The sequence below is a fragment of the Cryptomeria japonica genome, chromosome 6 (assembly GCF_030272615.1).
Source record: "Cryptomeria japonica chromosome 6, Sugi_1.0, whole genome shotgun sequence".
Classification (NCBI taxonomy): domain Eukaryota; kingdom Viridiplantae; phylum Streptophyta; class Pinopsida; order Cupressales; family Cupressaceae; genus Cryptomeria; species Cryptomeria japonica.
The window spans coordinates 402081232-402108333 of record NC_081410.1 but is presented as its reverse complement, the minus strand read 5'-3'; the positions used below and the strand labels follow the sequence as shown (position 1 = coordinate 402108333).

Sequence of the window (27102 nt, the reverse complement as noted above, 5' to 3'; positions counted from 1 at the left end):
GAAAAATATAGGGGGAAACTGCGCTGATGGAAGTAGGGAAAATTTAACCTCCGAGTCTGATTAGGCTCCATATAACAGCATAATTAGCATTGAAGAAATCCTGGTATTATACAATTTAGAGTTGAAAGTTTGAAACTATGAGTATGAATGATGAAATTTCAAATATTGTGCGTCTGTAGATCTCCACCAAGATCTAGACCTATCTCTCTACCCCTCTTTTTCTCACCCTCAAACCCTAGCGAGGGGTGCTACTTTCAACCTAATTTTAATTTGCAGATGCTTGGTGGCAAAGTTGGGGTGGAAATACCCCAAATCTCAAAAAAATTGCCCTAAGAATCTTATGTCAACCTTGTAGTTCATCCAGTTGTGAGCACAATTAGAGCTTGTTTGAAGCCATCGACACGAAGAAGAGGAGCAAGCTAGCTCAAAAACACCTCAATGACCTTGTCTTTGTGCAATATAATCTTCGATTGCACGTAAGTAAGGTAGAGGAAGTAGCAGGTGGTCCACTTGACTTGGATGATATAGATCCTTACAATGATTGGACATCACAGAAGCAGCCTCCATTGTTTTCTGAGGATGACAACACTGATTTGGAGAGGCAAGCTCTGGAAGAGGAGGGGGGTGGATTTGATTTCACGCTGGATGACATTGAGGAGGAAGAGGATGAGGATGAGGAGTCATTGCCAATGCCACAAGCAGGTGGAGACATAGCTTCATCCAGGATGGAGGATGAGCCAGCCATACCGAGCGAGGAGGCACAGTCACACCCACTGCAGACTTCTAGGACTAGACCCTCTAGTTTTACCTCTCCCCTAGGTTTTGCTAGAGCTGGGAAGAGGAAGTTGTAATTGTAATTTGTAATGATGTATTTACTTTTCGTTTTACAAAAAATATTTACTATTTTGCTTCCAGCCATCAGTATTCCTCATGAGGATGCGATTTTGTAGACACTTTGCATTTAAATATATCTAGAATCAGCTTGTTTCTTTTGTGTTATCATTTATTGACTCATTGGATGCATCTTCTCATTAAATTTTGCAAAAAAAATGCATTTTTTATTAAAATTAATCATGTTTTTACATTGCCGAGTTTTTTGCCGAGTTTTTCCAAGTTTTTGCCGAGTTTTTTTCTCAGGGGCTTGGCGAGTCGAGCCAAGTCGCAAGTAGTCCAACTATGGTTTAGAGGATTGGACTTATCTTGATAGATTTCTCTAATTTGTGCTGATCACAAATATGGTAATATTTCTCCTCAAAATCTGATCATAAATGTGGCTGTCTTCTGCAACTTTTTTCTCTATAGCATTGTATCATATAGTCTTCCCCTCACAACATTAACACTCTTCATATATTCTGATATAAATCTAAATTACATTTCATATCTGCAAAATCTCCACTGATATTAATTTTCCTTTCTATATCTGCGAGATCTTCTTAACATTTACGTATCTCCTACATTAACATCCTCTGCTATATTTGTATGAATTTCTTGTTTTATAAGTAGATCTAATATAGTATTGTTTTTCATACAGCATCTAATTATTCTTCTCTTTTATTGTATTATATATTTAATTCTTTTTATACTTCATGCTTTTCACTTCTTCCTTATAGACCTTTAAACTATGTCTTTTATCTAAAGAACATGCCTTTGATATCTTCTTCATTAATTAATATATTACACCTATTTCATCATATTTGCTTTATTTATTCATATTTAATGCCCTTGAATAATCTTCCTTTTATATTTCTCCACCTTCCACACACACTGTTCCACTCTCTAAATATATATTTTTTATCCTACTCAAATATTTCTCTACCTTTTTACCAATAGTTCAAAGCCTCCCAAGTGGGTCCCATTCCATTTAGTGGGGCTACTGATAAAAACACAAAATAATTGTAAAATCTTTAGAAACCTTGACTAATTGATGCAAACACTGTCTGAGAATTCTTTTATTATAGGAATATTAATAATTATTGTGTGGGACCTTCAAAGCACTATTATAGAAATATGAATAATCATTGTGTGGGACCCTCAAAGCACTTGGGCAAGCTTAATCTACTATTAATAATTCTGAGTTTCTATTGAAGTCCTTTTTCTTAATTCCGATAGCTCTGTCAGATCAAAGACTCCCCACGTGGTATTCCATCCTTTATAATCTTCCATGTACTTGACAAGTCACCCAATAAGATATACTATGGAGTGCTATAAGGAATTGACTGATTTTTAGTATTGCTTACAACTGAAAATGCTACGAGGCACTCTTACAGAGCAGATCCAAACTGGACTCCGGGAAACTAAAGGTATATTATTTTTTCCTTCCTCCTTTCCTCACAATTCTCATTCTATTTTATATTTAGATCTATCTAATCGAGAGTTACATCTCTTTGAAGGGTGATGTCCTCCCAAATAAACATGGCTTCTCTTTGCTAATCACAGCCTTCGGATTTTAAGAAATCAACTCCCCTAAACAAATCACATTAAATAAAACATTCCTTTTGGTCTACAAACAAATTGCACCTCTTCATTGGTTAAGTCTTTGCCTTAACAAAATACATTTCTTAACAGGTCATATTATATTTTCTACCATATGTTTGTTATTTCTTTACTGTGGCTTTCCCCCCACACACTGTCCTTTGTGTCGATAGCATTATTGCTGCTCTACTACATAATGTCCCCGGTAATTTGTTTCTTCAAAACAGATTAAGACGACTGTCATGATCTCTTAACAAGGTGTCATTATCTTTATTCATTCTAGTTAATTCCTCCCTTATATCAGTAATATTGATTGCCACTTCAGTCGCTATATCTGATTAGTCCTTTATCGATATCATTGCTATTCCTTTGATTCCTGATTTTTATATCGTATTTTCTCATGATAATCATTATCCATTAGGTTTTGCTAATTGCTACCTTTAAGTGCTTCACTTTCATCCTTACAAAATTGTCTTGGTATGTTTACATGGAGCCTCCCATTCTGGACTGATAACAAACAATAGATGAATCTGCAAACGATCTGATCTTCCACTTTGTCGAAAGCCACACAATGTATAAGTCAGGCGATCTGCTGTGTATTTGGCGCATTCACCAGTAATCTTCCTCCATTCAATTTACTTAAGGAAACAATCTTAACGATGATTTTGATTGTTGATTGCTTATATATATTGATAAAAATAATGATAGAAATAATGATGCCACGTCTCTGATCTGAATATTGAATTATTATTTGAGACCATGGAATCTGCTATGATTATTGTCTTGAATATGGACCATGGATAACAAGCAATTGTTGTTTCAGAATGAGTCTATATGATCATGGGATGAAGATATGAGAGGCTAGGACTCAATTGGATAGCTGTGCCGGATTAGATCTCGATATCCCTGATATAATCCTTGGCGATGTATCTGAATACGGCTTAGACTTATGTGTCCTTACCTTGTAGTGGGGCAGGTCGATGCCCCCTCTTCCTTAGTTATCAAAGGCTCCTTGAGTTCTGCGAATAAGAAATCAGATTATAAATACAACTCCCATGCCTTGGGAAGGGCTCATGATCATCCTTAAGTACGCAACAATGGGGCATGATGTGAGAAGTTGTGTCTCAACGTCATTGCAATCAATTGCCAAATAAATGCCTTCTCTCTATTAACTAATATTATTAGTTTATTAACTAATTGTTGATTGTTGTAACCTCTCCTTGGGCGGTGTTAATCATTGCCTTCATTCAATATGTGGTATCTTTTTTAGACAGCGGTTCATTCCTTGCTAACGTGAAAATTTCCTAGGTCTGCTATGCATAGACACTTAATGTCTTTTAAGTCTTGAATGGGGACATGACAACTTCTTTGGTTTCTTTGAGATCAAAAGATGAAACTCTCAGATTTCCTGAAGGTAATCTCATCCAAAAGTTGTATTTGTCCTAGCAGTTTTATTTTGTTTTATATTATGTACTTAGGGATATGATGTTATAATGTATTTAGATGGATGGTGATGCCGACTTGTGGCATGCATTCCTATAGTTAATTATATTGGGTCATATGGACAATTTTTGTAATTATTTATATCAAGTGATGAGTAGACCTTCATTATGATTATGGTACCCCTTCATTTTGTTATTAATGTTGGAAATTTTGTCATTGATGTCAAGAAGATATTTATTATCTTTAGGAAAGAAAGAGATTGATGGACAAATTGTCATTGATGCTCAGTGAAGATTGTTGAAAAATATATTACAATCCATGAATGGTGTTCAGTAGAGTTGTCAAAGCAAGATTATTGTCATAGATACAAACCATGGGCAATGAAGATGAAAGATCCCCAGTCAAGATTTTCTTAATATTTTCTGATTTTAATGATTGCTGGTTGCTTACTGATTGGTAGTTTAAGATAGGTTTCAGCTTGGTTTGATACCAATAGTTGTATGGAGGTTTGATCATGCAATAATGCCAATCTAATAATTCTTTTCAACTTAAAACACTGAAATATAATTGACTGATAATAAAACTCAGAATTCTGAATTTTGATGCAGAAAAATGATAATTTTAGAATTAATAAATCTCTTTCACCAGGACAAAGAATTGCACACTAGGAGTCCCACGCCATGCCTAGAATGCTTTTATTAAAGAAATTGAAGCAGAATACAATCTAAGAATATCCAAAAGTTGGAAATGGCTCCAATGAGCTTTTTTTGACCCAACAATAATTACCAAAAACAATTCCTGGAGATCTACTAGATTCCATGCCTGGCTCCCAAGCAAGATTATTCCATCTACTAGCAAAATCAATAAATGAAAGAAAAACGTGCTCCTGTCGCCTGCTGAATTTATTGAAATATTGATGTGTAGTGTTGCTGATTAGAATTCCATGAAATCTAAACCCTCAATAGGCTGAATCGAACAAGTGTAGCAATCTGGGGGGCTGTAAATGATACGACTGCTTGTGGAAGTTGTACAGATGCTGCAAATGAACGTATGGCTTCCTTCTAAAGTCCCCAAACCCTCTCCAATCTGCAAATAATTCTCTGAAACTGCTGAATAAGTCTGAATTGAAGCACAATTAGGAATTCTGACTGAATCCCTCTATTTTGTAAATTGGGGTATTGTCCAAATCCACCTGTCTTCAAAGAGTTTTCGTTCCTAAAAGCTGCTATGCTGCTGAAATGTGTTGCAGCACACAATTCCCAAACAGCTGATTGTAAAAATGATTGAAAGATGAATGAATGAAGCCTCCTCGTGTCTTTTTAACAACCTCAAACCCTAATTCGATTGTAGGGTTGCAAGACTTTATTTAAATAAAGTATATTAAACTTTATTTCACCCTCTTATTAACTTTATTTCATTTCCTTATGTGTATTGGTAAGATAATTTGTAATATTTTATTCACCAAGTAATGGTAAAGGTGACTTGTGCACATAAATATTTGATTGATTTTTTCACAAATGTGGGTGCCTGGAATAGGATGGTTAAATACAAGTGAAAAGGAATAAAGGTGATTGTTGAGCTTCTCCAAATGGGTGTTTGGAAGGAGCCAACATGTGTCTCTTGATATTCCTTCATTTGTGGCATTTCATGTGATCTTCCATTTCCAAGTTTGGGCACTTAGGTTGGAGGGAACATTTTTGGAGCCAAATTCTGTCCTTACACATTTCTACGAGGCCAATCAAGGGATCAATGTTTGGAATGAAGAGTCATCTTTGGGCACCAAGTTTGGTACATAAGAGCTCTTTACAACTCTACAAATTCAACTCGGATGTGGAAAAGTGGAGGAACAGTTGAAGGTAGAGTTATATTGCAAGTACAACAACTAAAGGTGGAATAGGTTAGAGCACAAAGAGGTTGTTCACAATACATTGGTGCTTCCGTATTCGAGGCAACAAGGAGAATGGATGTAATGTCTAGAGCATTTCAAATTTTCGCCTTAAAACAATATTATGAATTTATTATATGGTAATGACTTTGTCTAAAATTATGAATTTATTATAAAATTCAGATTACTTATTTTTGACACAATTCTAACTATAAATCATATCTTGATTTCCTGCTATAATTCTCCTGCAAACTGTGATAATCTCCTCTTGTATGTCTACTTTGTAAGTGCTCTAAGATCTGTCTGAAACAGAAGCTTTTGTCCCTAACTCAGCAGTGGCAATTAAGGGTTATCATCCTTAACTTGAAGGTGCGTTCGGATCTGCCTGAACCAAAGGTTTTTGTCCCTAACTCAGTAGTGGCAATTAAGGGTCTTAACTTGATAACAAATCTTTAATGTTAATTCATTGGATAGAGATTGGAAATTAACCAACATCAAAAGCATGGAATGCAAGACTTGAAAGATTTCCAAAAGCTTACATGATATCCCTAATATTGCTGCCTTGGAGGATCTTGTAAGTAAATTTAACCCTTTCTGCTTCAACTTACTTGCTAGAGCGGATAAAATTGTTTGGTCAAGTATCTCGATATGTACTCTGTCAAATCTAGTTTTAATCTATTGTTGGAGCTACCTGCATCTGATTTTAGCTGGAATCAAATATGGAACCATTTCCTCATAACCAAAATTAACATTTTCGGTGTTCTACTTGTCATGGAAAAATTCTCACTATTGATATCCTCAAGCACAAAGGTTTCTCCCAAGCTAATATAGGTGCTCTATGAAAGAAGTTAAAGAAATAATCAAGCATTTGTTTATCAAATGTCCTTATGCTTCAAATTTGATGCACAGTATCTTTAATATGTTTCAAATCCAATTGGTCTACCCTCAGGATATCAATGCATTGGCCATCGGTTGGGACCCCCCCTTCAAGCACCCTATTATCAAATAAATATCACTCCAAGCTCTTCCTCATGGTGTCTTCACAAATTAACAACCAAAAAACTTTCCTTTCACTATTGAAAGAGAAATTGCTAAGAGCTGGAATATTAGGTCTTTTCTTGATGGGGTCAACAGAGATAAGCAAAAGACAACAGCTTCTACTGACTACAAAACACTTGATATGGTTGGATCAAACTCAGCTTTCATGAAGCTTCCAAAGATGTCTCGGAAAGAGTTGGTGGAGGTAGCATTCATAGGAAATTTGGGCAGTCAAACCAGCAATTTGGCAAAAACCCCTGCTGATCTTTGGAGAATACATCTCACCAAAAACCTCAATATTTCCAATTAGGTGGTATAATGAAACTCTAGAAATTTCATAGAGGCTTTGAATTCCAGGGCAAATATTAACTAGTCTCTTAAGGATACCATCCTTAATTCTTTGGAGTAGTTGAAATCTTTCAATAATATCACAATCCAACATATATATAGGGAAGGCAACTATTCTATTGATCTTCATGCTAATGTGGGGGTTTTTCTAAATGAATGGATTTATTGTTATGAAGCTAGCTCCCTACCTTTGAACATTGAATTGACTGTATGATGACTCAAGGAATACATGTAATGTTCCCCTTTGGGACATTTCTAAAACTTGCCCTAAAACCACAAGTTCAATTAAAATAAGAAATATAGTTCATTTAAAATACCAACTTACCAAATAAAAGTTATTTTCCAATATAAATCTTAGTTTAGGCCCTACAATAATGTTAGTCAACATTTGAAATGTAAACTATGAGGCCAACTATTTTCAGGGTTAGGAATCCAGTAACATATAAATGCATACATAATCAATAGCATTAATAATCATCCTAAGCATATTCCTATAGTAACCATATTAGCAATTAGATAGAAACTTTGTAAACTCCAATCTCAGGAATAGTTATCCTTGTATTGTGAGAGCTTGGGTGGAAAATTGTAATGTCCCACCCTGGTGTGGGGCACTATAAGCTGCCTCTGAATTTTGGTCTGCAACTAATGTACTGATTTTATGTGATTGTAGGATGCGTTTTGAGAGTTTTTTCAACGCAAATGTATAAACCAACATGCAATAAACATATAACACTTCTTTGCCAACAATAATAATGATAATCCAGCTTCAAATGAACTTTATTTACCACTGATATGAGTCTGATTACAAAATAGTTCAAGCCTGATATGAAAATCAAACTGCAATAGGCAATGGTAAACCTTATCAACTTAATGATTTGAACATACAACATATCAAGACATACGTGTTTAATAGCTCCTTGGTTCAGGTATGAATTATGATCACAAAATAATATATAGGAGTTGTTACAATGACTTTAACGGCTGCTTCCCTGGAACTGATTGTCTGATGTGAGAAATGGATGCAACATCACAATATCCTCTTTAACAATAGTTTCCAGATTTGGTTGCAAGTCTGAAATGACAAGATTTGTTGATTCTAAGAGCAACCCAGTTCAAGAAAATGTGTTACATATCAAAATAAAGCATATCCAGATAAAGTCCTTCAAAACTTGATGAAGGAAAGCTCCAAACAGCTGTCTTGTAGGTCTGATTCACCAAGCTAACAGCCACATAGAATACTAAGAAAACACCAAGTTGGCAACCACTTAGGTCACTCAGAAAATTACTTGCAGCTCTTTCAAAACTGCCCTTTTCAACTCAAAAAACCACTTAACAGGGTAGTCTGATCTTGGTGCTCAATAAGTGCAAAAGAGTTGTCAAAACCTAGACAACTTAGCCTAGAAATCATTACTTTCTATGGAGCTGGTACAGCCTAGCTTAGTCTGAATTTTTATTGTAGTAACCCCTTCAACCTTTGAAAGTTGTAGTAAACTTGCTCCAAAATGTGGTGCAAGAAGTAATTGATGCAGCTCAACACCAAACAGCAGTAGGATAGCTGATTTCAACTCCAAAATGGTCAGGAAAGGGTGCATCTAGGCAAGCAAGCTGCTTACTCAGAAAAAACCAGCAATGAAAATTCAAAAACTGATTTCTTTGTTGCCCAAATGAAACCCTTGAAGTAGGATTTCCTTACCCTTGGAAGATCTTTCACAACTGCAGGTGTGATGACCTGTGAAGGTTTTGGTCTCCACGAGCTGCTCCAAACCCTCAGATCAGCTAAGCTCCTCTCAGGAAGCCAAAGTGAAAAATAACCATCATAACATAACATACCCCAAAATGTTTTCCAAGTGCCTTTTTATAAAACTCCAAAACCATATGCCCTAATTAGGGTTTCTTTCCCAAGCTCCCTTTATGATTTTAATTTGATTTTATTTAATTTTAATGTCTCACTAGCACCTTTTTATCATTTCTAACTCCACTTGGGTTGGTGCCAAGGAAAGTGATTTTATATAAAGTCATTTTCATAACTTTATAATTCTAGCTTTTTAAAGTCACCTTTTAATATCATTTGCAATATTAAAAATAACCCCAACATGTAGTGAACTCCACTTTCTCTCTCGTAAGGCGTCCATACTCTCTCTCTAGACTTAAGTGATACTCTCTCTCTAGACTTAAGTGAACTTTGAAGGAGTATAACTTGGGTTTTAATATAGTTTTAACTTGGTAACATTCAAACATCAAAATTAATAACTGATACCTCCCAATCCACCGAAGCAACCCATCTGAACCAACAGAAAATCAACCCAACCTGGGTCCTTTGTCCATCATGTTAGTCTACGAGGCCTTGGTGATAGACTAACCCTGATTGACTAACGCTGGCTAAGAAGGGGACATTACAAAAATGGTCCACTCCATCTCTCAGTCCACCTTGGAGGCTGGTTGTCCTCCTTGTTAAGCCTAGGAGCACTAATCAGCCTCCCAACCCACGAGGCTTAATCCCTGATGGCTGACATGCTTGATAAGAGTATGAAGACTACCTCTCTCCACCAAGCTCGAGAGCACACATACGCCTCCCAGCCCACGAGGCTTTACCCCTTATGGGTTGCATACTTGATGGTGGGTATGTCAAGTCTTCACCTCTCAAGAACTTGAAAGGTTGATCGGCCTTCAAAATAGATAAACTAAATGAATATGTCATCACATATTTATCAAAATAGAAATACAACTAATTTCACTTAAATTGGAAAGCAACTCAATTACTTACAATTATCCTTATATAATTTCAGCAAAGAATAAATATGGCATTCATAAATTCATACCACACTTCCACACATAGGTTCACTTATTCTAGGTTGATAATAATAATTCAGATTTCTGCTCTTAATCTAGATCAGATTACTTATTTACTGATTTCCCTGTTTTATCCTTCAATGCCTTTCTAAGAGTAAGCCCACCCTATATATAATCCCCCAAAATGGGTTGAAGAGTCACTCAAACAAGAAACATAACTCCACTTAAGTGACACATCCCTCCATAACTGATTATTTCCTTTCAAACTAGCCAATGCCCCTTTCAATTATGAATCGCTAACCTTGTGCTTTCTGCGCTGGATTAAAGGCAATGTTTTATCAATAACAAAGGCTATGATCTGAGTGGCATTCTCCTTTAACCCTGGGTCGTCCTATTCCTTTAGTCACTCCAGCATTATTAAATGTAATATATGATTTGTTTTCAAATCAAGGGCATGACAATAAAACTTAATGACTCTAAGTACATACAGCATGTGTACTTCTTTGCTATGACATGTGCTGATTGGATCGAGCATTGGTTGGATGATTTGTCCTCTTATTTCAACTTCAAGAACTGTCTCTTCATCAATATTTGCACTAAGAATTGGATCTGCAACGGAAATAACAGTAGGGCTTACAACAGTGCGAGCTAGATGGTGGTGATAGATTGAGGGTTGAAACTTCTTCCTGCAACCACGTCAAGAAGAATCCTACAATCTGGCATATCCTTGAAAGAGGGGATCTCACCATTTTTTGCGAGTCCAGTAATGTTTATGACCCTGTGAACTCCAATGAGTTTGTTAGAATGTGGAAGAACTGAGTTGTGTATGTCAAGGGCATTTATTTCACTATCTCAAAGGAACATATAGTTGAGGCTAAAAAAATTGCCATGGACAGGCTCAAACTCAAGAAGACTATAAAGACCAAAAATCAGGAGCACATTGACACATTCCTCAGAAGAAAAGAAAAAGTTAAAAGGTTTCAGATTTGTTGCAAGAGAGAAGCTCTTCCCAAGACCTAGGATGAGGTTGCCAACATTCTCATCAAGTATTTTACTCTAGAGGGAAGATACAAATGATCTTCAGCTACCATTTTCCTATGCTTAATCATTTAAGGCACAAGAAAAATATGAGTCTCCCTTTCTTCCTTCTTAGTTACCTTGAGAATTTTATCATCAATGTTCTCTTAAGGAAGTTTAATTTACCCCTGACCAAGGCCTGATTTATAGATTGCATAAATATGAGCTTGTGAAAAACCTATTCCTATTTTATATACCAAGATCATTAACTATACTCGAGTTCCTCTTATGCTGAGACTTGCTACCTCCAATGCCAGACTTCTTGTTTTTGCCCCTTCTGTTAACCCCAATTCTTCTATTCCAAATCCTTCAGATCCCAAGGATAACTTTGCTTCCCCTATTCCTACCAAGGTGGTGGTGGTTGATAAACAAAAAACTCTTGTAATAGACCCAAAGATCCCTGACAAAGTGAGGCCCTAAGCTGGTAAAAATTATTGTCCCTCCAACAAGCCCTACCCTCTCTATTCCTAAACCTCAACCTTCTATTGATAGGACTAGTGAACGGTTCATGAAGTCTCATTATAGCAATAAGAAGGGTAAGGAGATTGACCTTGAAGGCCCCTCTAGAAAAATGAATGTTAAGCCCCAGAACATTTCTAATTTTCTAATGATTCCAAATAAGACCAAACCTGCTGTTACGATGGCTGTGGCAGTCTAGTGAACAAGGTCAACAAGCTGGAAGACAACTTGAATCTTCAAAACAGCATCCAAAAGTGGTTTATGATTCAATATGAAATTTGGAAAACAAACTACATTGCCTAGAAAATCAGCTCTTTGGTAAGGATGGTAATAACAAAGGGAAAATTCAATTTGATAAGCGGTAGTGGGACGAGGCTAAAATGATATGCTCAATTTTTATAGGAAAGAAAACTTGGATAGGAGAATGCCGGTGCTGCAAAAAAGGCAAGAAAAATAAACAATAACCTCATCAAAGTGGTCAATTTTAGTGAGAACACTATTAAAAATTCTGCTACCAGCTTGTTTGCATTACAAAATTTACGTAAAAAGAGTGTAAGTCCCACTATCAACAAAGAACCTACAAAGAGAACCCAGGCCAGAACTCCAGCTCTCAACGATGTCATCAACCTTGAGAAGGATAGCATGGAAAACTCTTATGAGGATCAGATTAACTTCCTTCCTGATGAATGGCAAGCGGTTCTGGGCCTTTTGTTGTTTCTGTTTGTATTCTTCTGTTTGTTCGGCCCTAGGTTGTTCCATTTCTCATGAAACATTTTTTGTACACCTTTGCCTGTTTTGTTGCAAAAAGCTTTGGGCCCTTTCAAAAGCCCACCTTTACCTTTATCAAAAACTAATACTAATATTCTCTAATGTCCATAATAACTAGATTATCAAATCGAGAGTCAGCAGTCTCATTCAAAATGGCACATCTTCCACACTAAGCTTATTTTAGTGAGATTCAAAATATTAAGAATTTAATAGTCCTGTGTAAAACAATCTATCCATTAACAATGGCATAATTTTTCAAAAGGAAAGTTGAATGGTTCAGCAGATATCAGCAAAAACCTGAATAACATCAAGATCCATGATGTCAAAGCGAGCTTTCTTCTGGATTACTTTTCTCATATATTGTACTGCTACTTTAACCTGCAACAAAAATAATCCAAGGTATTCACCATTGGCAGTATATATAGCTTAATTTGCCAAAAGACCAAAAAGGAATGGGTTAAAACTTCAACTCATTTCTCCAACTTTTTTAATTACTCCTTTCTTCTCTTGTTTATAATGGCAATTGCTAGATATTATCTCATAGAAAGAAGAGATTAATATTCTACATCATTACAGCCATACAAGATTACAGCATTGCAAATAAAAGAAATGTTCCACACCTAAATATTAAAAGGCACAAATAATCTATTAAATTCCTCCAACCACCAACATTAAGGGTACAGATTGGAAGCATCATGATAAAGTAGAATATCTAAAATCTTTCTCTGAGCTAATTCCTTTGGAAAGGAATATTCTTATAGTTGTTTATTTCAGAACTGGAACACAAGGAGGCCATCTTCTTGTCACCATTGTAAGTCCCCTTTGATTCTTCAGGAAAACGTGGAACAGTTGAAAAGAATATTCCATGTTAAAACAAGGCATTTCATTAAGTAAAAGGAAAAGAAACCATATCATATTAATGTTAGGCTTCATGTGAAAGAAATTTAAGATTTTGAGAAACCTGAGTTGCATTAATCATCTAATATATCTTTGAACTCTGTGTCATAAGCTCTTCTATAATACTTGCCAGCAGCCATAAAAATAATTGAACTTGTAAAAGAGAAGAGATACCAGACAGTTCAAGACTTGCAACCACTTATTATCACTGCAAGTAAAGATCACTTGAATAAGATTTCCATAAACTTTACGAATTCTGAGATGACAATAACAACATTCATTGGGCATCAACATTTATAGAAAAATGTGACCCCACCATTACAATTTTGAATTTTCAACTCCGTCAAATGTACAGGGTTTTTCCTTGATGAAATATGGTTCAACATTGAGACAACAGTCAAGCTACTTTTTAACTCTTGTGGAACAAACAAAAAAACAGTGCTTTGCTTCCAGGTTGTTGGAATCCAGTCAATTCTTGTGTTTTTACCTTTGTACCTAACTTTTTCATTTGCAATTTATCTATTTTGAAATGAACTTTGTCTTTGTCATATATAATGGAAGAAAAATTTCAAAAGATCAAATTTTCATACACATACAGCAACTAATATTAAATTCTATGATCTCCAAGTGAAATACATACAGTAAATTTTGGAAGGCGCATCTTGTATACATCAACCAACTCCATCATCAAATCAACCAAATTTGCAAATGGACTATCAAGGACCATCCCTGCAATTGAGGGATCTTCAGCTCCATACATCAAGCTGCATTTAATAATATAACACATCAAAACAAATGCCACACATTATAAAAGATACAGTCATATAGTATAAAGTATACCAAAGCAACTAAACAGAAACATACTATATTTCAAGGACTAGGTTCTAATGTGGAGCATGACCAACTGCTAAAAAAATGGATTAATGTAACAGAACTGTCGGCTGATACATGGAATATCTATCATGGATTCATGACAATTGTCATGGAAATATTATCCCAAAGATCAGATGAAAGGGAAAATGAAAGGGGATTATATTACATTCATGTCCATAAATCACCAAAATAGGTCATAAAATTCTCAATCGCATTCAACAATAATAGCAGCAACAAGAAAGTGCCTAATGCAAACCTTTGAAAATTTTTGAATTGTGTTAAGTTTTAAGCTAAAATCTGTTACTTTTCCAAGTGCAAGTCATATTCAATCCTTGTCCAGTTTTTTTTGTCTTATCATTTTTGTTGTCATTTTCTGAATATTCATAAGATCATGGAAAATACTAAGAAATATGTACATTGCTTTTAATATGTACCGAGAATGCTAACTTAACTTCTGGTTTGCTAAGTCAATTCCTATCCTAAGTAATGCTCCAATGGTTGTAGCAGCGTTCACAAACTTGTCTAAGATACAAGCACATGACTCCACAAGTGATATAAGCTCCTTTCTACCACAATTTATGACTATATATTCTAAGTTTTGTGTTTGATGTCATTGATATCATAATCCACAACTAATTTCCTAAAATACTTGACAAGATTTATTTATTTTAAAAATGTGTTTTCCTTTAGCTAAAATCCACTTATATACTCATGCGATCAATGTATACTTCTGTACATGATTAAAATAGCTTCTATATGATTAGTTTATAAATGTCTTTAAAGTTTATTTATTAAAGGGTAAGTGATAAAAGTTTCAAATCATTGAAAATCTCTAAATTTCATGGATTTTTCAATTTGCCAAGTCTACATGCTGAGTCCAAGTCTGAGTCAAAAATCAGCTTTCCAAGGAGTCTTGTACCATTGACATAAATATGCATACTGTATTTTTGTGTGTGCACATGTATATGTGTATCTATGTATGTTTGTACGTAGATATGTTTGTATATATACTGTTGTCTCAATTTTGTGAACTTTCAAAAAATTGACAACCCTTAAAAATTTTACTCAAAATTCATAGTTTTCTTCTCTAAGGCACATTTTACGATGTTCAAAACTCATATTTGTTAATGTCTAATCATCAGTGGGTATGTTTGTCATCGTTGTCCAAGTTTTGGTTGGTTTTTGCTTTCATTTTCCTAGCTTTTTGTGCAATTTCGGATTTTGCAAGTAGGAACTTTTTGACCTCACTACAAGTAGGAACTTTTTGCTCACATTACAAGTTAACTTTACTTGCAATCAGGTCTTAGAAACCTGATTACAAGTTACTTGCAAAATTGGGTTTTCGAAGCATCATTACAAGTTGTATTATTACTTGCAAGTTAGGTCTTAAGACCCGAAATGCAAGTTCGAACCTATAACACTTGCAATCGGGTTGCAATCGAGTCTTTAGGACCCGACTACAACTAAAGTCCCTTTGGTTGTGCGTTTTGGTCAAAGTCAAGTCGGGTTTTAAGTCCAACATTGCAAGTATGTATGTATTTGTCTTTCATTTGCAAGTTGTGATCACTTGCAATTGGGTTTTACGACCCGATTGCAAGCCTTTCTATTGCCATCATATTATATTTGCAATCGGGTCTTGGAAACCCAATTGCAAGCATGTAACCTAGTTTCCTTCATTGCAGGTATTCCTTCCAAGTTTGTTGCTTGCATTATTTGGTTGCAAGTTTGCGCCTACTTTCCAAACCTTTCACACTTGCAATCGGTTTTCAAAACCCCGATTGCAAGTTTTGTTTCATTTTTACCAAGCATGTTCTTCATATTCGTTGCCTTCATATTTCCCTTCCACTTGCAATTGGAGCTTCAAGATCCGATTGCAAGCCCATATTGCATAAGCATTTTGAAGTGTATTCACTTGCAATCAGGTCTTTAAAACCCGATTGCAAGGGATCTCAATACATGTGAAGATAGCAAGCAAAAGCCAGTGCTGTCATATGTTGATGGCAATAATGATGTCAAATGAAAAGAGTACACTGTCATATGCACCAAAAGGGTCAAAATATCATGAACCATGAAGCAGAGAGGACTTGACAAATGAAGGAATAATGCAACAAAGGAATGCATTGTTACAATGCATTATAGCAATGCTATGTGGTAAGAAGCAATGACTTCCACTATCATAGTAGTTAATAAAGAATGCTTATTATCTTCAAATTCAATGGTTGATCTTCATAAGGTCACTGTCATTACCATTCATGGTCAAATGATGCAAGTTGATGTTCCTAGACAAATACCTTCACTGACCTCAAATACTTCAAGTGTCAGCATCTTGTAGCAACATGAAGACCTCTTAGACAGAGGATGATGTAAATAGAGTCATGTCTCAGACACTTAGATTAATTTCAATTATGCATTTGTAAATTGGTTTTGACAAATTGCATGTAATATCAAAAGTTGTAATTGCAAATAGTCACATTACTTGCATTCTTGTAACCTATAATTACATGTAAATAAATTACAAGTCGAAAGACAATAGGACTGTCATTTGGAATAAGTCTAGTTAGTTGTGGAATAAGTCTTAGTTAGTTGGGCTTCTCCCACATTTTGCTCTCAGCTCCTCTCCTATATATATCGGAGGGTGTTCTTTATTAATTTTATCTTTTTAGCAAGCAAGAAAACTCTGAAAAAATTTACAGTCATAAAGACTTTGTGCTTCATACTTGTAAATTGTTCTCTCAAGTAATATTAAGAAGGCTTTGAGTTTCAAACTTTGTGTTGAAGTCTTATCCTTATATCCATTGTGTTCTTATGTCATAGTGGTATATTTTCTACATTTCTTTGAGGTTCTAACAGAGTTGTTGAAAGGAGTTTTAATCTGACCTCTTGTAGACTTTGTGCTGCAAGTATTGAGGGTTAAATTATTGTAGTTAAGTGTTCCAAACTGAGAAGAGTTGCAAGAGTTTGTGCTTGTGGTTGTTCTCATTTGAAGTAGTTCAGAAGTGCACCATATCAGCAGACTTTGTGCTGTTATATGTTGTACGTTGTTCTTGTTTAAATCATTTTGGAAAGGTAGATAGGATAGTTGAAAGTAAAGGACTTTGACCTTTGTTTCTATTTTCTCATCACGGGGAAGTGACAGAAGACTTTGAGCTTTCACAAAAACTTCACTTCCTTTTCGTATAAACATTCTTGTAATTGTTAAAGTTCTTCAAGTTGTTGTATTTGTTTTCTTAACTGCTATTTCTTTTCTAGGAAGAGAAAAGAATATCATCTTTTTTGAAAAAGAAGAAAAGGATGTTGTCCTACCCAAGTTAGATTAGTGTTTAGTTAGTAATAGTAGAAAAGGGGGAGTCTTCCCTTAAATTATGAGAGTTTTAAACTCACACGCTGTGATTGAAACCACAATTTTGCACATGTTCCCAGGTGTACAAAATTTTCAACCAACATATGCATAGGTATATATATATATATGTATCAGAAGATGATAAAGCTACATAGAAAGAAAGAATGACAAAAATTTCATGTATAATTTCCAAAAATCATCTGACCCTCTTATCCTAAATGATCAGTCGAACCAAGAAACATGCAACATGTAAAGAGATTTTCTATTTGAATTGTTAAAGACATAGGTGAAGAAAGCATTTACGTTGTTACAGCCCCCATCGATCGACCCCACAAGCCAATGCACGAAACTTGTTCATCTTCTCGCAGAAATCTGACAACTGCCTTTAGATCATCCTTCTGCAAACATAAACCAGAGGGAGTTATATGCCAGTCCTTAGCTGAGCTTCCATGTAGAATATCTAAATTCTAAACCACACAGAAATCAGAAATGTATGGCAATTGAAATAGAATAACATATATCTAAATATTACAAGAGAAAAAGGGAGTAGAAGACTAAGAAGAGTGACTCCTCGTAACAAGATGTACAAAATTATGGGCACAAAATCTGAAATATAAAGGAAGAACGCCAACAAGTAAAATATAACCGTTAAGGTGAGAGACAGCAGAAGGAAATAACTTCTTTCTACTCCCCAATATGAAGACTGCTATCTGCATCAAAAATCACTGTATGATCCCAGATTCCCCTGAACATGTCTGAGAAATATGCCAGGGGAATGGTCAAGACTAATATGATTCTAAAGTGCAACCCCCAGACACATAGTCTCCTAGTATCTAATGTGAGATTCCTGATAGGAGTATGTTCATATTCCACCCATGATCAAGGATTTTTATTGAGTACGCAGGAAAGTAACTCCCATCCTAAAACTTGCCATACCTCAAACTAAAATCCATTCTCAACCTGATCCAGACGAAAAGGTATTTATATTGACAGGCCTATTATAATCTCCATAAATATCATTGTGGTTGCAGAAAAAATATGCTTCCACTGTATGATATATGATAGTTAAAAATAAATAAAGCAATCAAACCTAAGACAGAAAGCAAAATACCTATATAAAAATTTAGACAACACTTTCAGGTGGTGTGTTCTTACCTACAATGCATCAACGAAAGAATGTTATAACTTCATATAACATTTAACTGTTAAAAGAGTTTATTACTTTTGAATTGTTGATAGTCAGTGTCTTGAAGGTTGTAGATAAACTGTCACACATAGACCCTATGCTTTTAATATGCATGTGTGTTTTGAGTTGATCAGAGAAGTCCATGATTTATTGTCACATCTAATAAAAGTCAAGCCTGCATATTTGAGACCATGTAAACCATAATTATATCAATCAAAGCATTCCATTCCATCTATTCTATCATGTTACAATGATGTGATGATGATTGCATTTGAGTTTGCACTTAGTAGCTTTATTATCATATATATTGTTGGATATTTCTATCTGCTCCTCTAAAGGATTAATTCTCTTAGAGAACTTCTTACTTATAAATTTTTCAACTTTAAAAAATACTTGATAATCATTAGAAAGGTAAAGTGTTGTGCAGCTTTCACCCAAATGTTGGCAGTTCTGGCTCAGATTTTGGCTTAGGTTCATGGATTTTTTTTGCAAATTTGGCAAAAAAAAGTTGGGGGTCCTGTTCATTTTTGCATTCGTTGGTACAAAAAGAATATAAAATGTGTGTGTGTATGTAGGCAGATTTTGGCTCAGGTTCATGGATTTATTTTGCGAATTTGGCAAAAAAAAATTGGGGTCATGTTTGTTTTGCATTCGTTGGTACAAAAAGCATATAAAGTGTGTGTGTGTAGCCAGATTTTGGCTCAGGTTCATGGATTTATTTTGCGAATTTGGCAAAAAAAAATTGGGGTCATGTTTGTTTTGCATTCGTTGGTACAAAAAGCATATAAAGTGTGTGTGTGTGTGTGTGTGTGTAGCCAGATTTTGGCTCAGGTTCATGGATTTATTTTGCAAATTTGGCAAAAAAACATTGGGGGTCATGTTCGTTTTGCATTTGTTGGTACAAAAAGCATATAAAATGTGTGTGTCTGTGTACACACACACACACATATATATAAGAGGGACAGAGAGAGAGCTTAGAATGCCACATAACATCAAATATTAAAATTTGTAATATATAAAAAATATTAAAAAATAAATTTATAAATAATTATTATTATTATATTACAAGTGTATTTATTTACTAAATTAATTAATATTAAATATACAGTATATATATTATATAAATAAAGATAGAAAACCTAAAAACTTAGATTATTAGAAATATTTCATATAATATATTAAATAATTAGTAAAGCTTGTAAAGTGCTTGCCATGTTCGGTTGAATATTATCAGGAAACTTATAAAATTTCTACATACTGTTGTGACGTATTCACACATCGCCCCATTGCAAATGGGGACCCCTACTTTTTGCTTTCTAGGGTTAGTTTTCTTTGCTTAGTTGTTTGGTCTTGGCTTTTAGCCTTTGCATTGGGGAGTTGCCAGAGGGCTCATTAGGATAACAGGGTCTGCTTGAGTTGAGGTGGGTCAGTAGGTGGTCCAAGTCAAGGTCTCTTTGAAAACCTTCTCTAGGTCAAGCCTTGCTCTTGTTTCTAGGTTAAGTCTTGATTGAGTTTGACGAAGTCCTTATATCCTGCTAGAAGTCTTGCCTTTGGAGATGTATGTCTTTGAGTTAAGGAAGTGAATGAAGGTTCATGAGTGAGTATCATCAAAAATTTTCCCTTTAAAGGTTTGAGTTGGTCAAGTCAATGGATGATGAGTTCTTGTCCTCTAGGCATTGATTGGTATAAAATTGACCTATTTTGCCCTTAAAAATGCCTAACGACCAAGCCTAGACTTGAAAATTTGGAGAAAGGTCAAGAATTTGAGCATTTTTTGCAAAATTCGCTCCTGACCCTTCCAAAGGGTCCAGAGTGAATTTCCTTAGACTCCTCTCTTGCCCCCAGTTGAGACCTCAAATCCTTGCTCCTACGCCTTGACTGAATGGGGAATGACCTATTTATGCCTTGTGAGCATATTCAAACAAGAGTGGATGATGAAAATGTTAGGAATTTGACCAAAAAGGCAAATTTAACTCCTGACCCTTCCAAAGGGTCCAGAGCGAATTTCCTTTGATCTCCTTGTTTAGAACAAAATCTTTGGCATGATTGAGGAAGATTGATTCATGCAAACCTTGTGAGTAAGTTGCAACCAAGTGAGGTGAAGTTCTATGAGGAATTTGTGCAAAAAGAGAAAATTCGCTCATGACCCTTCCAAAGGTTCCAAAGCGAAATTCCTAGATAGGTCTTGTCCTTCCAAAGGTACCTAAGCGAAATTGTTAAGATGCACTTTTCATTCAACATTTTGACTAGGCTCTTCCTTAAGGTGATTTGTTGGCGTGTCCTAAGGTGAGAACAATGTGATAGAGGGTGAAATCTGAGTGTTTGGATGGTGTCTAAGACTAATTCCTCAAATTCGCTCCTGACCCTACCAAAGGGTCCAAATATCTCCCTTCTTAATCCTAATTTACCTCATAAACCTTATGCCTATGGCGTGATTGAGAGAGTATTGATGTGTGCAACAAAGTGAGGTGATGGAAAGTGAAGGATTTGAGCATAATTGCAAATTTTGCTCTTGACCCTTCCAAAGGGTCCAGAGCGAAATTTGTCTAAGCTCCTGACCCTTCCAAAGGGTCCAGAGCGAAATTTGTCTAAGCTCCTGACCCTTCCAAAGGGTCCAAGGCGAAATTCTCCAAATGACCTAAATCCTCACTAGAAACATTGAATGGTGGTCATGCATGGCAGAGAAAAGGATCAAAGATCAAGTTTAAAGCAAAGCTCAGAGAAAAAGGATGAGAATTGAGCCAAAAAGAGCAAATTTGCTCCTAGCCCTTCCAAAGGGTCCAGAGCGAATTTCTCCATGAAGCATTATATCTTGCTCAAACCTATGAACTAATCCATTCCCAAGCATTTTTGAAGGCAAAACACTTGTTTTCGATGAGCAAAGGTTGAAAATGAAGCCAATAATGGAAAATTTGAGCCTAAAACATCAATTTTGCTCCTGACCCTTCCAAAGGGTCCAGAGCGAATTTCTCAAAAACATGTATTTTCCTTACAATTTTAAAGCAAATTGCCCTCAAGGTATTTTCCTAAGATGGTTTGAAGCTAATCAAGCAAGCTAAAAGAAGACTTTATCAAGGACAAGCCCAATTTTCCAAATTTTGCTCCTGACCCTTCCAAAGGGTCCAAAGCGAAATCTATCTAAGCTCCTGACTCTTCCAAAGGGTCCAGAGCGAAATCCTTAGGAGGACTCCATATTTCATCTAATGCACCCAAGAGATCTTGTTTTAGGTTAAATTGAGAGCGAATTCACTTGATGATGATAGAGGGAGATTTGAAAAGAAGATAAATGGTGTCAAAATGTAAATTTCGCTCTTGACCCTTCCAAAGGGTCCAGAGCGAATTTTCTTGAAACCTCTTTTGCTCCCAATTTTGTGTTAAGCCTAGCATTGATTGAGGTGGATTGAACTTAGAGGCATCCTTAGGCATGCATTTGAGTGTGTTGTGGTCACAAAATGTGAAGAATTTGTCCAAAAATGCCAATTTCGCTCCTAACCCTTCCAGAAGGTCAGAGCGAAATTCCTAGGAGGTCTAATGTTTTGCCTAAGCCCTTGAGCAAAACCTATTCCTAGGCAATTTTGGAGGTGAATGATTTGATCTTGGTAAGGTAAGGTTGAAAATGAGATCTAATTCAGCAACTTTGTCAATTTTCGCTCCTGACCCTTCCAGAGGGTCCTGAGCGAAAATCTCATTATAGGTCCTATCCCTGGAGAGGATCCAGAGCGCATTATAGGTCCTGTCCTTGGAGAGGGTTCAAAGCGAATTGATCTTAATGCCATCTTATTAATGGTTTGAAGTAAGAAATACCATGTTAGGATAAATATATTATCTATACTTAATCATCTTTTGGTTTGTTTTGCAGATCAACAAGACCGGGCTAGAAGGAAGAACAAACAAGGAGGACCTATTCAAGTGTCATCATCATTAAAGACGCCTCAAATACATGGAGGAGGACTCAAAGTGCTTCCAAGTTGGAGGACTTCAAGTGTTCAAGAAATTACAAGCAATGGAGCTGACCATCCTCAAGGACCTCATTCTACCACAAGGAGAAACCATAGGATATCAGAAGAAGGATTTTATAAACACTTCAAGGCGAAATGAGCTACTAGAGAAGGTGACTTGACCATGACTTCCTATCACCATAATGCAAAATCAAGGAGGCTTCATCAAGCACATGAGAGTCGAGGTACATCACTCATCGAGTACATCAAAGACAAAGGAGGATCAATCAAGGTCAGTGAAAGGGTACATTGAAAAAAGCGGGATAGTTTCAGAAGAGTTAATCAAAGTTAGCTTCTCATTATCATCACATTGAATATCAAGAAATACAACATTCCTTGATTAACCAAGCACAAATGCAAGACAAGGTGGCATCCCAGTCACTGTTCCTCCAGTCAGATAGCTCCACCTCAGCATGTCCAGATTCAATATACTTGACTCACCAGTGATGACACAAACTCCGATGTACCTACCCCTGTTTTCCTATTGATTCACAAACATTGAATGTAATTTTCTCATTGGCTAAGGGAAGTTTGTTGTAACAAACCCTAATTAGGGTTTCCATCTTGTAATCCTAGCATTGATTGTAAATCAGTCAGAGCCATTGAAATGTAAAGAGATCTCTATATAAAGTTTTGGCTCTTCATTTGTAAGGGTTAATAGTTAGTTCATAGAGGTTAGAATAGCTAATGATTAATAGTGAATAGAATAGAAGTTAGAGTATGTTAGGAAGAGAAGGCAAGAAATTGTTGCCTAAATTGTAAATGAACCCCATTTTCATTGAAGTTATGGTGAAGTGTGTCGTTTCTTTGCAATATGCATGGTTTCTTGTTGAATCTCCATTTTTAGATGGTAGATGATTAGATTGAATGAAGTAAGTTACTGAATGCACTCGCGTGGAATCCGCCTAGTCCAAACCACTAGCCTCCTGTTGATTGCAAGGGCGCCCTGCGTGGTCAACTGGGCATAGAATGAGCTTAATCTCGAGTCGTTACACGTCTATTGTTCATGCATTAACTGAATGGTGATCAGTATCAGATGGTGTAACGATTTGAACATATTCGAAGCATCCCTTAGAAAATTGCACTGAGCTGGTATGGAATTGTTCAGTTTGTTGATGAGACCTAGCCCAGTAGGACTCCACCTAGTCGTTCATCCATCTTCTTGCATTCTAGGTCTTAGAGTAGACTTTCTGAACCTTTCACCCTTTGCTACTTCTTTATTATCCCAGTGAGTAGATAGGACTTGAGTTCCAGCAAATCAGATGCTTAGGCATTCAAATGTAAGTCCCCTTGTGATTCCAGCATAATCACATCACACCATAAGAGCTTATCCACATGTAGAGACCCTACATATAAGAACCTTGGAGTTATTTCGATTGATCCTTAGGCAAATCTTCAGCATTCGGATAACTTTGTTCAAGAGAGGATAAGATAGCTTGGTATTTTATTCTGTGTTCGCATGTGCATAAAAACACGTCAACACATACATAATCAGTTACACAGATAGAACAGCTACAGCAGACTAAAGAACGGACATTTCAATAAACTGCATCCTCCATTCTTTTCAAAACCATAAGGCATGGATGTTTCAGCCAGCATAGGATGGGTTTTTAGAAACAGAAATTCGTTCTCCATTCTTTTCAAAACCATAGGGCACTAACACTTTGGCAAACACAAGAAGTGTTTTAAGAAACAAAAATTGTACTTGTTATCACAAAAGCTTGCACCCTTGCTGAGCTATCAACTCAGCAACCTTGTGAAACATTGAAACAAACCCGAAGTGTGGGACCTTGCGCAAGGGGGTTGAATCTACGGAGAAGGCCGGCTTCCTTCTCAATCCAAGTGCAGGTGTTGAACCAACTCAACACTTAAAAACTAACTCTTAAGCCTATCCTAACAACTTGCAGAGGGAAAGGGAAGAGAGAAATGCTTAAAATAAAGGGAGGTGATGCACCAAGAAGAGATTGTTCCTCTCCCTACCGAAATGACACAAAAAATTAACTGAAACACCCAGGTAATGCACAAACTTCAGTTGTATGAATGATCCCAATACATGTGTGGAGGTTAGAATTTGCTTAAGTGTCAAGAGGGGAGAAGGATTCCCACAAGTCACACTCAGAAAACAAGCTAACACAGCATACATCTGAAAGAAAATCACAAACGTACACTTATAATGGAGATAAGAACACATACACAACATGCATAAGTTGAAGGTAGGCAAGAATGGTGATTTCAATTAATTATAAGGCCAATGGCCAAACTTACAGTTGCAGAAATGCAAAAAAAATTACAAGTCTTCAAGAGAAGAGAAAAGCATAAGAAAGCTCAAGCCAGCAAGGAGAGAACCCTTTACAATGAGGCTTGACAGCCTTATAGAGAAAAATGGGTTACAATGGTGATCATGACCCCTCCATGTCAGTCTGGGAGTGCAGGGAAGTGCATGCACTTGGCTTGTACATGTAAGCAACCTAGCCATACCTCTAAAGGCAATTCTGAGGAAGGTGGATTGACTGACCTTCCAAAGTCAGACATGATATAAGTCACCAAGCATGGCCCCGTACCTCCTTGATGGAAATCCTGTGGCTCCACAAAAGAGAGTGCAAAAGTCACCAAAACTGTAGAAGCATTAAAAGCCTTGAGTGTCGATCACGCCATCCGGAAGTGTCGCCAGTCGGAAGGAAGCCCGGAGACTTTGGGAGCTCGGACTCCCGAAGTGAGGAAGACAAGGGAAGAACTTCAGAACCTCGAGGTTCCAGAGTTTCGGGATAGAGAGAAGAAGAGAAGGAAAAGGCCTTCGGAACCTCGGGGTTTCGGAGTTCCGGAGGAACTAGAGAGAAAAGGCAAAAGGGGAAAGAACCTCGGAACCTCAGGGTTCCGGAGTTCCAGGGAGAAGAAGGAAGAAGGGGGAGGAGGGAACCTCGGACCCTTGGGGTTCCGAGGTTTTGGGAAAGGCAAGGGAAGGGAACTTCAGAACCTTGGGGTTGCGAAGTTCTGGGGAACTGCGCAAAGGAACTTCAAAACCTCGGGGTTCCGGAGTTCCGGGCAAAGGAGATGCTTAAGAGAAGAGGCGAAGGAAAGGAAGGCTAGGAACTTCAGAATCTCGGGGTTCCGGAGTTCCAGCGGAAAAGAGAGAAAGGCTAAGGAGAGGAGGGGCTAAGCTAGGGAAAGAACTTTGGAACCTCGGGGTTCCGGAGTTCTGGAGAAACTGGAGAAAAGCTAAGGGAAGGAAGGGAACTCCAGAACCTCAGGGTTCCGGAGTTCCGGAGAAGGAAAGAAAGCGGCTAAGGCAAAGAACTTCGGAACCTCGAGGTGCCGGAGTTCCGGAAAAGGAAGAAGGAAACAGACAAGGGCAAAGAGAAAAGAACTTCGCAACCTCAGGGTTCTGGAGTTCTGGGGAGAAGAAAAGGCCAAGGGAGGAACTTCCTCCGGACAAGGCAACACTTCAGACTTCACGATTCTTCTCTTTTGTGATCAACTAAGGCCGCGCTGGTCCATGGAACATATCTCTGATTGGATCTCATTGATGGACCAAGGGTGTCATAAAATGACAACAGTATCCAAGCCTAGTCAAGCATGAGCTTATGTCCTGGTTTGTTCTAAAAGTGATAAAATTTAAATTAAATTAAATTAAAAAACTTGTTATATGCATAGGTTCATTTCGGTAGTGTAAAGCTCTACTAGGTTCTACCCAAGTTTCCCTAGGTTCTACCCAAATTTCCCTAGGTTCATTTCGGTAGTGTCAAGCTCTGCTAGGTCAAGGGCTAGTGCCCCTTGTGGAGATTTGGGGGCAGAGCCCCCAACAAGGTCAAGAGGCAGTACCCTTGTGGAGGTCTAGGGATGGAGCAATGGGATCGAGGGGCAATGCCTCTAACACATTTCCTATCACAATATAGAGCAAAATTTCCTCCAACTATAAAACATTGTTGAGGCAATTGATCAAATGCTGCCAAATTTAAAAGCCAAGCATTAGCTAACTAAATTACTTGTTCAAGATGCTAAAGGTTATGCTACTCAATACCCACAATGTCAAACATAAGTTCTCCAGTAACAGAAAGAATGGAAATATCAAATCTTCAAATCAAAGCCCATTGAAGCCAAACCACTGTTGGTTTTAATTAGGGTGAAGAGCGGATTCCAATTGCCTAAGGCAACATTGGAATCTGCCATAAAGGGCTGGGACCTTTAGCCTCTCCTCTAGTGTGTGGGGCTGGGCCCTCTTTACTATGTGGCGTGTTCAAATAAAATAGGGCCAGCCTCTTAAAAGGACACGCTACACTAAATCAAAAGATAAAATATCTTTGGCGCCAAAATACCACATTCTAAAGCCGACCTAATTAAGGATAAGATGGATATAAATAAAGATGCAAAATGAAACATTGCACACACTTGCAACACATACATCAATTGTGAAATTCAGTCTACAACCAGCTAATGCGAAATACATCAGAAAGGTGCGAATTCAATTCCAGTCAAGTGCGAACTTTGTAGCTCCTCCTTCATTGTCATCTCTGTTGTTGAAAGTGTGATC

At 36.8% G+C, this 27102-nt stretch overlaps 1 protein-coding gene across 1 annotated transcript in view; it reads right to left on the bottom strand.

The window, feature by feature from the left end:
- The window catches only part of LOC131065832 (uncharacterized), a 187081-nt gene that overhangs the window by 73899 nt on the left and 86080 nt on the right, over nt 1–27102 (bottom strand). The window contains exons 5-7 of the mRNA XM_058000469.2: nt 17694–17788; nt 13818–13941; nt 12578–12658 (exon numbers count right to left, since the gene is read on the bottom strand). Of these exons, the coding sequence (XP_057856452.2) occupies nt 12578–12658; nt 13818–13941; nt 17694–17788 (300 nt within the window). The remainder of the gene's footprint in view (nt 1–12577; nt 12659–13817; nt 13942–17693; nt 17789–27102) is intronic.